The sequence below is a fragment of the Choloepus didactylus genome, chromosome 10 (genome assembly GCF_015220235.1).
Source record: "Choloepus didactylus isolate mChoDid1 chromosome 10, mChoDid1.pri, whole genome shotgun sequence".
NCBI lineage: Eukaryota > Metazoa > Chordata > Mammalia > Pilosa > Megalonychidae > Choloepus > Choloepus didactylus.
The window spans coordinates 114,079,493-114,093,992 of record NC_051316.1 but is presented as its reverse complement, the minus strand read 5'-3'; the positions used below and the strand labels follow the sequence as shown (position 1 = coordinate 114,093,992).

Here is a 14,500-nt window from a genome sequence, read left to right as displayed (position 1 = left end):
ATAGCCTAGCCAAGCTGACACATAAAATTAACCACCACAGTATGCAAAAGGGTTTTGCTTTGCTTTATTTTTAAAAACCCAGGAGAGGAACTGCTGGGTCACATCTTTAACTCCACAAAATTCAAAGAGATTAGTCAGAATGACCACAGCAGTTTACGATAGCAGTGCCTGAGGTTAATACTTGGTTTCTTGCCAGTAGTCAACAGCATCTGACTTTCTCATTGTTTTAATTTGCATTTCACTAAGTACCAGTGGGGTTAAACATCTCTCCATTTCTATTAACTATTTGGGGTTCTCCTTCCAGACAAGAATATTCATTTTTTTTTTTTTTTTTTTGCTATTTTTATTACTTGGTTTTCTATCTTTTTCTTACCGATTTGTGGGCTTTTGTGTGTATCCTAAATATAAATTCACTGCTGGTTTCAGATGTTGCCCTTTTTTTTTTCCTCCCAGTCTGTCACCAATCTATTCTTTTTTTTCTGATGTTCTTTCCTGGAACAAAATCTTTTAATCTGATGTAGTCAAGGTATTCATTTTCCATCTTTTGATTTGTGCTTTTAAAGTATTGTCTAAGAAATACATCTTCACCCAAGGACACAAGGTATTTCTTTACATTTTTATTTATTAATTTTGTAGTATTATTTTTCACATTTAGATCTGCAATTCATTTGGAATTTATTAATTATAAGGTGTAAGGTAGTATTCAATTGTATTTTTACCCCTACTTTGAATCAATTTTTCTCAACGCAATTAACTACATAATTCATCTTTTCCATAGTGGTTTGTGATGACACCTGTCTTGGTTTGCTAAAGCTGCCAGAATGCAATATGCCAGAAATGGGCTGGCTTTTTCAGTGGGGATTTATTAGATTACAAATTTACAGCTCTAAGGCCATGAAAATGTCCAAATTCAGGCAACAAGAGGAAGATACCTTCTCTGAGGAAAGGCTGCTGGCATCCAAGTTTTCTCTGTCTTATGGGAAGGCACATGGCAATGTCTGCTGGTCATTCTTTCCAGGGTTCTGGTTTCAATGGCTGTCTACAAATGTCTCTGGGCTTCTCTCTAAGCTCTCTGGGCTTTTACTATTTTTTTTATCCTCTTTATAAAGGACTCCAGTAAAGGATAAAAACCCACCTTGAATTGGGTGGGTCACATATCAACTGAAATAGCCTAATCAAAAGGTTCCACTTACAAAAGGTCTGCACCCACAAGAATGGATTAAAAGAACAGGTCTTTTCTGGGGTACATAACAGATTTAAACCAGCATAACACCATAATCATTTACTAGTTCTTATATAAACATAGGTCTATTTCTGAATTTTCTGTCTTGTTCTTTGGATTTATTTGACTGTTCCTGAATCAGAATCACAGTTTTAATTACTAGGCTTTATAATATATCTTAATATTTAGTAAGGCAAAATTATCTTAGCAATTCACAGAACTTGACTTTTCCATATAAAGAACAGAAATTGATTTGTCAAGTTCTCTCCCCAAATCCTACTGGGCTTTTGTGTGGAACTGTAATGAATGTATAGATAAATGGAATCACACTACATTATTACCTCCAAGAGCATGGTTTATTTCTCCAATCATTTACATCTTTTATGTCCCTTAATGATTTAACATTTTTCTCCATGTAGGACTTGTGCATCCTTTGTTAGGCAACATCTGGAAACTTTAGATTTTTGTTGCTATTTTAAACAATGTCTTGTTTTCTTTTATATTTTCTAGTTTATTACTGCTTGTGAAGAAGAAAGCTGTTGGTTTGTGTATGCTGATCTTGTTTACAAGATGCATTCTCTGAATCCACTTGTTGATTCTTTCGGGTTCTCCTCGCAAATGCTCATATCTCATGTCCTCCCTTCTAATTCTCATATCTCTAATTTACTTTCTTGTCTTTTTGCACTGCCCAGGAATTCCAATATTGTGTTGAACAGTAGCAGCAATATAGATATCCTTGCCTTATTTCAATCTTAAAACAAAATATATCTAAAGATTTTCCATCAAGTATGATTCTGACTGTAGATTTTCAAAAGACAGACTATAGCATGTTAAGGATGTTCCTTTCTAGCTTTAATTTTCTAAGAGTTTTTCTAAAACCTACCTTTAAATGTAGAATTTTTTACATTTTTTTTTATACATCAAATGATAACATGGCAAATTAAATAGATTTTTCCAGTGTCAAACCATCCTTTTATTCCTAGGATAAACTATATTTGATTATAATAGATGTTTTTTGATACATTGATTCAGCTAGCTAATATTTACATTGCTTTAATGGTTTTGGTTTATTTAAGTTTCTCTTTTTTCCTCATCTAGTAGTCTTTTATTAATATTATTATTATTCTTGGAGAAGTTGTAAGTTTACAGAAAAATCATGCATAAAATACAGACCGCCCAATATACCACCTTATTATTAATACCTTGCATTAGTGTGGTACATTTGTTACAATTCATGAAAGAACATTTTTATAATTGCACTATTAAATATAGGCCATAGTTTTCAATAGGGTCCACTGTGCTGTATAGTCCCATGTTTTGTTTTGTTTTTAATTTTATTCTAGTAACATATATACAACTTAAATTTCCCCTTTTACCCACATTCAAATACATAATTCAGTGCTGTTAATTATGTTCAAAATGTTGTGCTACCATCACACAACATTTCATACATTTCCACAGTTTTTTTCCTGGCTGTCAACTTTATTGAGTGCTTTATTTGTAGCATTTTATAATTTTCCAAAAGCAGTTATAGTTAGTTATTTCCTATCCGTTGAGGTCTTTTACAGAAAACAGAAACTACTCTAGCTAATTTAAGTAGGCAAGGGATTCAATATACATAATCAGATATTTTTCAAGGTTTGGCAGGGCTGAAGGAGCAAAGTCCTAAGTGGGACTTCCAGGAGTGTCTTCAGGAGCACCACCACTGAACCAGGCTGCCAAGGAAGCCACCAGGCTCCAAGCAGGACACTTCTTTCCTGTAGCTGGCCCCAGAACCCCACCACAACTGCTGGAGCCATGGAAGTCAACAATGGATGTCTTCACTGCTACTGGGTCAAAGGGTGCAGCTGCTTTAGAAGACAGTCTGGCAGTTCCTCAAAAGGTTAAAAACAGAGTCACGATATGACCCAAAAATTCCACTCCTAGGTATATGTCCAAAAGAAATGAAAACATTTGTTCACACAAAAACTTGTACACAAACATCCATACTAACATTATTCAAAAAGGCCAAAAAACGGAAATAACCCATGTCCATCAATTGATAAATGGATAAATAAAATGTGGTATATCCATACAGTGGAATATTATTCATAAAAAGAATGAAGTACTGATCCAAGCTATCGCATTACTTTGCGAAGTGAAAGAAGCCAGACACAAAGGCCATATATTGTATAATTCTATTTTTATGAAATGTGCAAAATAGGCAAATCTATGAGAAAAGTGGTTGCCCCAGGCCGGGGAGATGGGAGATTTGGGGGACGACGGCCAAAGGATATGGGATTTCTTTGGGGGTTAGGAAAATGTTCTAAAATCAGTGATGGTGGTGGTTGCATAACCCTGTGACTACACTAAAAAACACTAAATTGTACACTTTAACCGGGTGAATGGCCATGGTATAGGAAGTGTATCTCCATAAAGCATTACAAAAAAGAAAACGCAAACGGATGCCTTGCATACCACTCCCTCTCTCCCCACTTAACTGAATTCAAGGGTTCTGAAGATGCATCTGACGGGATCTAAATCACATCCAGAACTCAAGACGCGGGGCAGTGTTCAATCCTCGGCAGTACAGGAAGCCATACTCAAGAGAGGCTGGGACACGGACTGAGGAAGCCAACCCACTGAACCCGCGAAATTTCCCCTTCTTTATTTTATATTTAGTTTATTTGCACCTTCACCTTTTCGCTTGATTACCCGTGCCAGAAAACTCTATGTAGCATGTGACTTTCCAAGAGCCAGCTTTTGGTTTGTGTAATAAGCCGGACACAAAAGGACAGATAATGTATGATCTCACTTATATGAATTAACTAGAACATTCAAATTCATAGAGACAGAAAGTACAATACAAGTTGACAGCAAGGGAGTCAGGACATGTAGGTCACGGGGCGTAGAATTTTTGGGGGGTGCCAGAAAAGTTTTGCAATGGACGGTGGTAATGGTAGCACAATACTGTAAATGGGATTAATGCCACTGAACTATATGCTTCGGAGTGGTTGACATCGGAAAGTTTATGTTGTATATATGTTACCACAATAAAAATTAAAAAAAAGACTAAAAAGACAATGACAATTAAATGTGATACATGATCCTGGACTGGATGGAGGAGAAAATGCCCAATAGGCTATTATCGGAACAACTGAAAAAATTGGACTACAGATCACATGCGTTATATCAATGTTAAATTTCTTAAACTTGCTCATTGTACTTAGGCAGTTACATAAGTGAATACCCTTGTTCTTAGGAAATGTACATGGAAGTATTAAATGTTCACAGAACATGATGTATATAACGTACTCTCAAGTATCTAGAAGGTAGGTAGACAGAAAGATAGAACAAATGTGGCAAAATGTTAAAAGTTGGTAAATTTGGGTTTCTGGGTATGGTGTATATTAGAGTTCTCTATATTGTTTTCATACTATTTTTGCAACAGTCCTGTAAGGTTGAAATTATTTCAAAATAAAAAGTTAAAAAAAAAGAATATGATTCTGTATTTGTGGATTCTACTTATCTGTTTGATTGAGCATATTACATACATAATTCAAATCATCTACGTATTTTCTTATTTTCAAAATTTGTTAGATTTTTCAATTCCAAGAGTGGTATATTCAACTATAACTGAAAATTTCCCTACATGTTTCCATCAGTTGTCACTTAATGTATTTGGAAGCTATATTGTTAAGCTCCCTATTGTTTATCACTGTTTGCTCCTTCTGTTTTGTCCTCAAATGTATTTTGTCTGACGTTACTGTCACCTCAGTTTTCTTATGGTTCTTCTCTACCTATTCTCCATTCCCTGAAAAATATTTTGTATGGTACGTATGAATTTATGTCCATGACTAAGACTCTTTCGCAATTTTCCTTCCTCATGCTGTCCTTGTCTGGTTTTGCTAATAAGGTTACGTTATCTTCATAAAATGAGTTGGGGACTATCCCCTCTTTTTTTATCCTTTGAAATAATATATTTAAGATTGGCATTACCTGTCTCTCGAATGTCAGGTAGAGTTGTCTGTGCTCTTTTGGTTGGAAGATTGTTTACCTATCTCAATTTGAAGAATACAAAATGATTCAGGTTTTCCAATTCTTCTTGAGTCCGTTTTTGCTAAGTTATATTTTTCTAGAAACGTGTCCATTTATGTTGTCAAGGTTATTGGCATAAAGTTGCTCATGGCATTCTTTTATTAGCTTGCTTTTAAAAATCTGCTTCCATTTTTTATTGAGATACAATGGACATACCATAAAATTCACCATTTAAAAATTTGTAATTCACTGGTTTTTAGTGTATTTGCTCTGTTGTACAAGCACGACCACTAGCTACTTCCAGAACATTTTTATTACTCACTCCCCCCAAAAAAGCCCATATCCTTTAGTCATCACCCCCAAATCTCCCATGTCCCCAACCCTACTCAAACTCCAATCTACTTTCTGTCTTCATAGATTTGAATATTCTAGATATTTCAAATAAATGGAATCATACGATATAAGGTCTCTTTGAGTCTGGATTCTTTCAGTTAGCATAATGATTTCAAGGTTCATCCATGTTGTAGCACGTATCAGTACTTCATTCTCTTTTTAAGGCTGAGTAATATTCCATTGTATGGCTAGATCATATTTTATTTATCCATTCATCAGCTGGTCGACATTTAGGCCATTCCACTTTGGGGCTAGTATGCATAACGATGCTAGAAACATTTGTATATATGTTTTTGTATGAGCGTATATTTTCAGTTCTCTTGCGTATACCTAGAAATGGAATTTCTGGGTCACACAGTAACTCTGTTCAGCTTTTTTGAGGAACTGCCAAACTGTTTTCCAAAGCAACTACATCATTTTACATTCTCAACAGCAATGTATGAGGGGTCAAATTTCTTTATACCCTCAACAATGCTTTGTTTGTTTGTTTACAGCCATTCTAGTGGGTGTGAGGTGGTATCTCATATGGTTTTGATTCGCATTTTCCCAATGACTAATGATGCTATCCATTTGCATATCTTCTTTAGAGAACCACCCATTCAGGTCCTTTCCTCATTTAAAAATTGGGTTATCTGTCTTTTTATTGTTGAAGTTGTAATTTATTAGCTCTTTAATCTCTACTGTATCTAAGTTTATTTCCCCTTTTGCATTACTAACAATATTTGTGCTTTTGCTTATGTTTTGTTGACCAATCTCACCAGAAACTTATTCTTTTTATTAATATTTTCAAAGAATCACTTTTGGCTTTGTTGATCCTCTTTATTGACTATTTGGTTTCTATTTCATTCATTGCTGCTATATCTTGATTATTTTAACTGTCTGTTTCTCTCCACTTTCTTTAGATTTATTCTCTTCTTTTCCTAACTCCCTAATTTTCGGCATGTCTTCTTTTCTTGCATATAAGCCCAACAGCCAATTACTTCCAGGGGCTTCTCCCTGGATATTCCACCAGGTGTCAATCCCACAATTCAGCGTTGACCTTCTCACCTCCTAAATGGTCCTCCTCCTATGTCTTCCCTCTTAGGGACCAATCTCACTCCCCGTCCCCAGTCCCCCAACCCTGCACCCTCAATCCTGGATTGCTCCTTTCACCTCACTTGGGGCATGCAGTCATACTTTCCTGCCTTTTCACAATCGTGCAGCCTCCTGTCTGGCTCCCCGGCTTGCCTCCTACTCCATCCTCCATGTGCCATCTTTCTGAAACAGAAAGCTGACTTGTACCCCACTGCTCTAAGACCTTACTCCCCACCTCTCCTCAACATCACTTTATCTGCCAGACACACACTAGTCCTCTAAGTCTGGAGATAAATGGGGTGAACCACATAGACATGGCCAGCCTCTCCCGCTCTCTTCTTCATTCCCTCATTTTCCATTACCTATTTTATTTTATTTTTGACTTGTTCCTTTCCCTCCACTTTCCATTTGGATGCTGGTTTTTTTTCCCTCTCTAAACTAATATCAGGTTGAGACAGGTAATGTCAGTTTGAGGGTAAGTGATTTCTGTAGGTCTTCCAGATGGAGAAAAGCAACCCTTTCCTTCTCACATGTGCTCTGTAAATTCTTTCAGTAACTGTTGTCTTTTGGAGAATAATTAGAACCAGTTTTTCTCCCCCTTGTTTCTTCTCTATCATCTTAATTTCCCTGCAGGTATCCCCATAATATGAGAGGTACTTACTTTCTTGGTCCATTTGTTCAAGTTCTCAGTATGGTTTTGTGGGTCCCTTATTGTCTAATTCACAGACACTCTCTGTTCCTTTTTTGCAATCCATCAAGCCCGTTTTGACATTCTCCACTGCATGGCTCATGGCGTCTAATTAACTCCATGGATCACAGCCTTTGGGTGTTAATTTAGTTTATGATTCCTTGACTTTTTAACCAGAAATAGTCTGGTCACCCCATTCTGTTCAAATCTCTGAGAACCACTGAACCAGCTCCTTCCTCTTTCTGGACTGCCTGAATCCTTGTTTCCACTTACCAGGGTCGTATCATGAAGTAAAACCATCAAGCGACTTTGTGAAGTGCACAGCTCCGCACACATGTAAGGGCTGGAGACCTGGAATAACTTTATCAAGTCAATCAGCAAATATATGGTCTAGCTACGTGACTTTAGCTAAGACATTTAAATTTTCTGGGGGTCAGTTTCCTTTTCTCTAAAGAGTCCTACCTAACTCACAGGGCTGTTGTAAGGATTTAACAGTTAATTTGCTTTAAGTACTTAGAACACCGCCTTTCACATAGTGAGCCCTTATTGAAAATTAGCTCCTTTTATGGTTATTATTGGTCTAGATGCATGGAGGATGCAAAGATAAATTAGATGTAGAGTGTTACCTTTAAAAAACTTGCAGATCAGTAGGGTGATGAGTTATGTACCCACATACCACAGGTAGGAAGGAGGTAGGAAGGATGTGGGCAGATGAAGGAACCTCTGCGCTTTCCTCCATGCTTCTGTCTTTCTCTCTACCCCCTTACTAGTTCTTCCCCAAGAAAAGAAGAGTTGTGGCCAGAACTCTTAATGGTCAGAAACTCATTGACTGGACCACGTTTTACAAGGGGTCAGAGTGCTCTGCTTTAAAGATAAGCTACTCTAAATGGTGCTTCCTTTTCCCCTTCTCAGGCAGGGTATGACTCCAAGGGCAAATCAGTCCCCGCATCTACATGGCTGGCTGGGTAAGACCAGAACCTGCTCCTCAGTCCTGGCCATCGTAGCAGCAGGGAGAAAGGAACAGGGAGCATCACTTGGGACTGAACCCTAAGCCAATATCCAGCTTTTTTTTTTTTTTTTTTCGGAGAACACTCAGAATAAGGTATTTGCCCATAATCAAGTGGTAATCTATTTTTCTCACTACTATTATTCTGTATATATATAGATTCTGGACTGAGAACCTTGAGAGAAAGAGGCGTGAGCAGTAGGATTTGAGCACTAAAACCCAATCCAAATTCCTAGAGGGCCAAAAGGGTCATGGCAGGGTTAGCTAGGGTGCTATGGGAGAAAATCCTTGCCTAGTGGCAGGAAATGGGAAAGGGGGGAAATCAGGGAAGGCTTCCTGAAGGAGGTGGCATTTGAGCTGGGACTGCAAGTATGAACAGTGAAGGCCAAGACAGTGGGAACCCCAAGAACTCTGAAAATAACTGAGTTAACCCAACACATAATCCAAATAAAAAATGAAAATGCTAGCAGGTAGTCAGAGCAGCCTGTGGATTTGGGGGTCTTGGGCAGTCTGGATACTGGAGAAGTAGTCTCTGGATAGGGGATGAAATAGTCAGTGGGCTCACCCCCAGTTTCAGTGAAATCCACCTCCCATCCCACATTATTCTAATTCCCTTTTTCTGATTTCATACAACCAGGCCACCTTTTCATTAATAATTCAGTTACTCAGCTACTTTGACCCTGAGAAGGGGATACCCACATGGAGGAAACAAGTAGCCCAATCACAAGGAAAAGACAACCCCCATTTGGGTGGATAGAAAGAATAGTTTAAAGGCACTCTTTCTTTCTCTTCACTTGCCACTCCTGCCAAACCCAGTTAGACTTCCTCCTTCCTGCTCCCCTGAACTCATCCTGGGAATGTTTCACCAATGGTCTCTCATTTCCCAAATCCATCAACCAGTTTGAGTCTTCTTGCTATTGGGCCTCATCATGGTGCAGTAAGCTGAGAGCAAAAACAGCCTGATTTTGGAACTAAACCTATGCAGCAGATAATCCACAGAGCTTTCAATGTCTTCTGTTGGTTCACTTTCTCACAGCTTCCCCTCTTTCCCTCCCCAGGAACTAGCCTTCTAGGGAAGAAGCAGGAAAGTGGTAATGCTGGAAACATTGGGTGTTCAAAGCTGCTTCCTAACACCCTCTCTTCTTTCGCCTTTTGGGAGACCTCTGTGTCCTGTTCTGCTCCTCCCTCTCTGGCCATCCTTTCTCAATCCCCTTTTAAGAGAGCATCACTGATTACTTCTAGGGATCTTGGGAAAGTCTCTATTCAGGATGCACAGAACCAAAGCCCAGGCCCCAGGTAATTTAGCAGTGGTGCCGCCCCTGAGAGACCCACCCCACCAATATCCCCACTAGCACCTGCCAGAAGGTAACAGGATCTGCATCTGAAGAAGAGCAGGAGAAGAAAGGGCAGTGAAAGCTCAGGGTGAGTGGAGGGGAGGAGTGAGAGACGGTTGTAAAAAGAAGTTGGGACCAGAGAGAAAATTCCAGATAAAGGAGGTGAAACCTCATCCAGGGGGCAGGTTGGAAGCATCTCAGATTTGGGGGTGCAACAGCATCAGGGTTAGAGGTGGGCACCAGGAAGGTTGAGCTGGTTGTATGTGCAGAATGGGTAGGAGGGGAAAGCATTTGGGGTGCAAACACTGCATGTCCTGCAGCCCCCGTGTGGTCACCTCAGCTGAAATGCCCCCCTCCCTTCTGTCTCATCAAAGTTGTTCACACTTCCCAGCTGGGTGCTACAAAGCCTTTCTGCAGCCCACCCTGATGTTTATGCTTATAAAACTATCTGGACTATATAATTAGCTCTTCTTTCTCTATATATAGACAAACCGATATAGACTCTGACCTTATTCTTTATCTCTTAAGGATATGTACCCAATCAAAATATAAGCTCTCATGTGCCATGCTTAAGTCACCTGGCAGCATGCTATGCTGAAAGCACACAGAATAAATATGTATTAGATGCTTTCTGAGACAGACAGGCTTTGGAATAGTTATTCTTTTCCAGAAAACAGATTTTGCTTCTCTTATTGACTCCCCCTTCTCCCCACTCCCCATCCCCCATTCTCAACTTCTCCCTGGCCACATGGCAACCAGGCAAGAAAACTACATTTCCAACCTCCCTGGCAGCCAAGTTATGAAATTATGTTCTTGACAACTGAACAGTAGCAGCAGCAATTTATGCAACTGGCCGAAAAGGTAACTGCCTGCCCTGAATTTCCTCTTTCCCATTCTGTCAGGCTTGCAAGCAATCCAGTTTCCACCATGACGCAGATGAGAACAAAGACTTAGAAGGGGGAGAAATGAGATGGAAGGAACCTGGGTCCCGGAATGACCTTGTGGAAGACAGCTGCCCTATCAACTCAGATCAGCCAGACTCTTAAGTGAGAGAAAAATTGTCTTATTCACTCTCTGCAGTTAAGCCTCCACTCAACTAATATACTTCCCAAAATCCATTCTCCCCATCTTCCTTAATACAATAATTCCAATTTTTTAACTGAGCACATTTCCAGCTAAAAGGCAATATTTCCCAGTCTTGCTTACACCTATTTGCGAACACATGACTTAAGTTTTGGCAAACAAAGTTTAAGTAGAATTGTTACATGGAATTTCTGAATAATCTCCTTATAAAGTAGTCAGTGACTTTCTTTCTGCTTCCCTTTTCCCACTACCTGGAATGTGGTTGTAATGGCTGGAGTTTACGCAGCCATTTTGGGCCATGAAGTTACAGGGTAACAATTGTGAAGAAGCAGAATAGCAGGATCCAGGGCCCCTGATGACCATAGAGCCTATATATCTGTTCTACACTCCCCTCTAGATTTATTTATATAAGAAAGAAGCCTCTATCTTATTTAATGTTAATGTTTGTTATATGTGGCTGAACCCAATCCTCACTAACAGATATACCCAGAATCACATCAGTTGCTGGGACACACATTTCAAATCCCAACCTGATTCCTGGATATCCTTCTTAGCAGAAGAAAAGGAAAATCACTACTTTTCAAAGTTGCAGAAGCAAAAGGCAAGTTTTCATTCCTTTTGAACAGAATCAGCTTGGCTTTTGTGCTCACTGAAGCAGCAGGATGACCTATGGCTGACAAAACCACAGTCTCTGGGTCCAGGAGGCCCCAACAATAGTGGCTTACACCAGAGGACCATAATGTGCCCGGTGACAGAAAAGTGTGATGGGAATGGGGAGGGAGATATGTCCCAGCTCTGGGTAGTGAGTAGAGGTTAGGGTGTTAGTCATTGCAATTTAGGTCAGCACGGAACAGTAAGGGAATAAAGCAAAATCTCTCTAAGTTGGAGGAAGGGCCTGGCGTTTCTGCTTCCCACCAGCTGGTCCCAAGAACACTCCGGCCTCCGTGAAGTCGGCCTGGTCACCAGCCAGACCCGAAGTACAAGTTCATCATCTGAGGGCCCTGGTCTCATACATTCCATGCTGGATGGTGGCCCCCTACCCTACTATCCAACCTCCCACTCCCCCGGCCAGGCTCAGCACCACCCATCCGAAGCCACGCAGGACCTGGGTGACCATCTTCCTCTCCAGGCCTCAGTCTCCCCATCCGTAAAGCAGGTGGCGGGTGGGAGGCGTGGGCTGGAGCCTTGGCAGTGCGCTCCCCTTCTCGGTCACGGGGACGTCAGAGCGGCTTCCATTCCGTCCTTATCCCCGCCGCACGCCCTTGCTCCTGCCCGCGCCCCCGAGGCTGCTTTGGCCCCCCACCCGATCCTCCCCTCCCGCAGCCCCTTCCCCTCCCTCAACCTCACCCTCCTCGGACAGGTAGCGCAGGTCGTAGAACTCGCCCGCGAAGGTGCCGTAGGAGGAGTCGTGGCGCGGCGCCGCCTCGTCGGCACCCGCGTCCCCCCGCGCGCGGCCCCGGGGTCCCCGGCCTCCCGGGCCCGCGCCGTCGTCCGCGGGGCTGGCGGCACAGGCGGCGGGCCCGGCCAGCAGCAGCCACAGCAGCGACGCCCAAGGCCCCCGGCCTCTGCCGGGGCGGCCGCACCATCGCTGCGCACGGACCCCGCAGCCAGGCCGCTCGGGCCGCAGCGGGGGCGCCGCCGCCGCCTCCAGCACGCGCCCGCCCGGCCCGCAGCTCGCGCAGCCGCAGAGCCGCGGACGCCCGCACCCCCTCCTCCCTCCCCCCTTTCTCTGTCTGCCCTGAGCCTCCTAGCATCCCCTCCACCCCGCCAGGCCTCTCCTTCCTAGCCATCTCCCTTCTTCCGTCCTTCCCCCCATTCCCTCCCTCGCCCCTGCCTCCCTCCATGTCCTCCTCCACGGGTCCTCCTCAGGCGCACGAGCTACTCAAAATGCGGTCCGCGGACCAGCAGCATCAGCGTCACCTGGTTGCTTGTAAGCAATGCGGAATCGCAGCCCGCCTCCAGACCCGGGAATCCGGATCTGCAGATTAACAAGAGATTCGAATGCACGTTCTGAAACATCAGACGCGCTGTTTTGGAGGTTTATCGTAAGAACAGACCTTGTCAGAAATGCTGCCTTGTTTCAATACTTTTTAGTTATATAAAGCACAGAATACTCCCATTATTTACTGGGATCATTACAAAAAGAAGTTGAAATGGCAAGATCCCGCTATGTAGCTAGGAAAACTGAAGTGCTTTGAGCCAGAGGGAGACAAGAAACTAGTTATCCAGACGGGATTCACCTGCTTCCTCTCCTGGGGCACAGGTTGCTGGGGCCCATGTGTAAACCAGGCGACTGGTTTACTGTTTCCCGCAGCAAGCACCCACAGACCTGGGTAGACCCAAGCGGGTGTCAAAGGGCCACGCTGAATTCTCCACTTGCCTAAGTCCTTTCCTACAGCTTGCAGTTCACTTTCTGGCTTTCACTCAGCCATCCATTTATTCACAACAAGCACTTACTAGATGTCATAGCCTGGGGTTCTGTTCTGACTAGGGTGGTCGGTGTGGTAACACGTCCAAACTGCTAAGCTGCTTTCCCCTGGGGATGTGGATACAATTCCTTGAGTGCTGGCATTGCATCACCCTGCTTTTTCTATTTATCTTATTATTTTTCTTTTATTTTGTTGAATATACAAAGAGAATAATTATGGAGGAAAGTATAGATGTTTCAAATGCAGAACCAGAAGTCAGACTTGCTTGGGGAGGCAATAGTCTGCCATGATCAGTGACCCCACGGTGGGAGTGAAAACTAGGCAAGGTGAGAGAGGCAAGGATCAACAGGGTTCAATGCAGTTAATGACATGAGTGAATATGCATAAGACGATGGAACACTAATATTCCAAGGAAATTAGCAACCTCAACCTTTTTTTGCCCTGGGTGGCTGGGAAACAGGAGTGCTGCTGTTGAAACAGGGAGAAGAGCAGACAGACCTGAGCCCAGATGTTTGCTGTTGGGTGCTAGCTGGTGTGTTGTCCAACTGGAGTTTAAACATGTCTATCTGACGAGGTGTAATTCACAAAAACCTTGGATTTCACTAGATCCCACAACATACCAGTTGCTGGAAGAGAGAGATCAGATTTATTGCTTGAAAAAGGTAAGATGGACTACAATTATTTAAAAAATCAAAACAAAGAGAGTTCTTCCCCAAAAGCATAGCTTTGCATCCTTCTAAAATAAAGAAACCAATCTGTTTAAAATCTGTTAAAGTGTAATTCTTGTGCAGAGGAAAAAAAAAAAAAACTGTCCTAAAAATTAAATTCCTTTTCTTTTCTTTTCTTCTTATTCACTGGGATGGTGTGGTCCTTTTTAAATGTACCAACATTTATCCAAAAAAAGAGAAAGCATCAGACTTCTGATTTCAGTGTTATTCAGCTTGGGAGCTGTCATTTATTACTCTTTTTTATTCCTTTCATTTCAGTTACTACAGTGATGGTGCCAGAGAGAAGGCAAATGAAAACCAGGTCATTCTTCTCCCTACTAATTGGTCTGATAAAATGGTGTAGGCTTTTTGGGGGGTGGGGTCAGGCAGTATTAGGAATGATTTTACAACCACAGCCTAAAATGAGGGTTGCAGGTAATCAGTGGATGGTCAAAGATCTGGGGTTCTGGGCTCCTAGGGAGGCCACAGACCTCCTTCAGGGTAGGGGTGAGGACTCTCTGAAAGTACTGGAATAATGTGATGTATG

The 14,500-nt window shown here is 41.9% G+C and overlaps 1 protein-coding gene across 1 annotated transcript in view; it reads right to left on the bottom strand.

Annotated features, from left to right (window-relative positions):
• FRRS1L (ferric chelate reductase 1 like) overlaps nucleotides 1-12,418 on the bottom strand; it is a 32,893-nt gene extending 20,475 nt beyond the window's left edge. Inside the window, 2 exon segments of the mRNA XM_037798425.1 lie at nucleotides 12,165-12,369; nucleotides 12,371-12,418. Of these exon segments, the coding sequence (XP_037654353.1) occupies nucleotides 12,165-12,369; nucleotides 12,371-12,403 (238 nt within the window). The 5' untranslated portion in view covers nucleotides 12,404-12,418.
• Nucleotides 12,419-14,500: the final 2,082 nt, after the last annotated feature.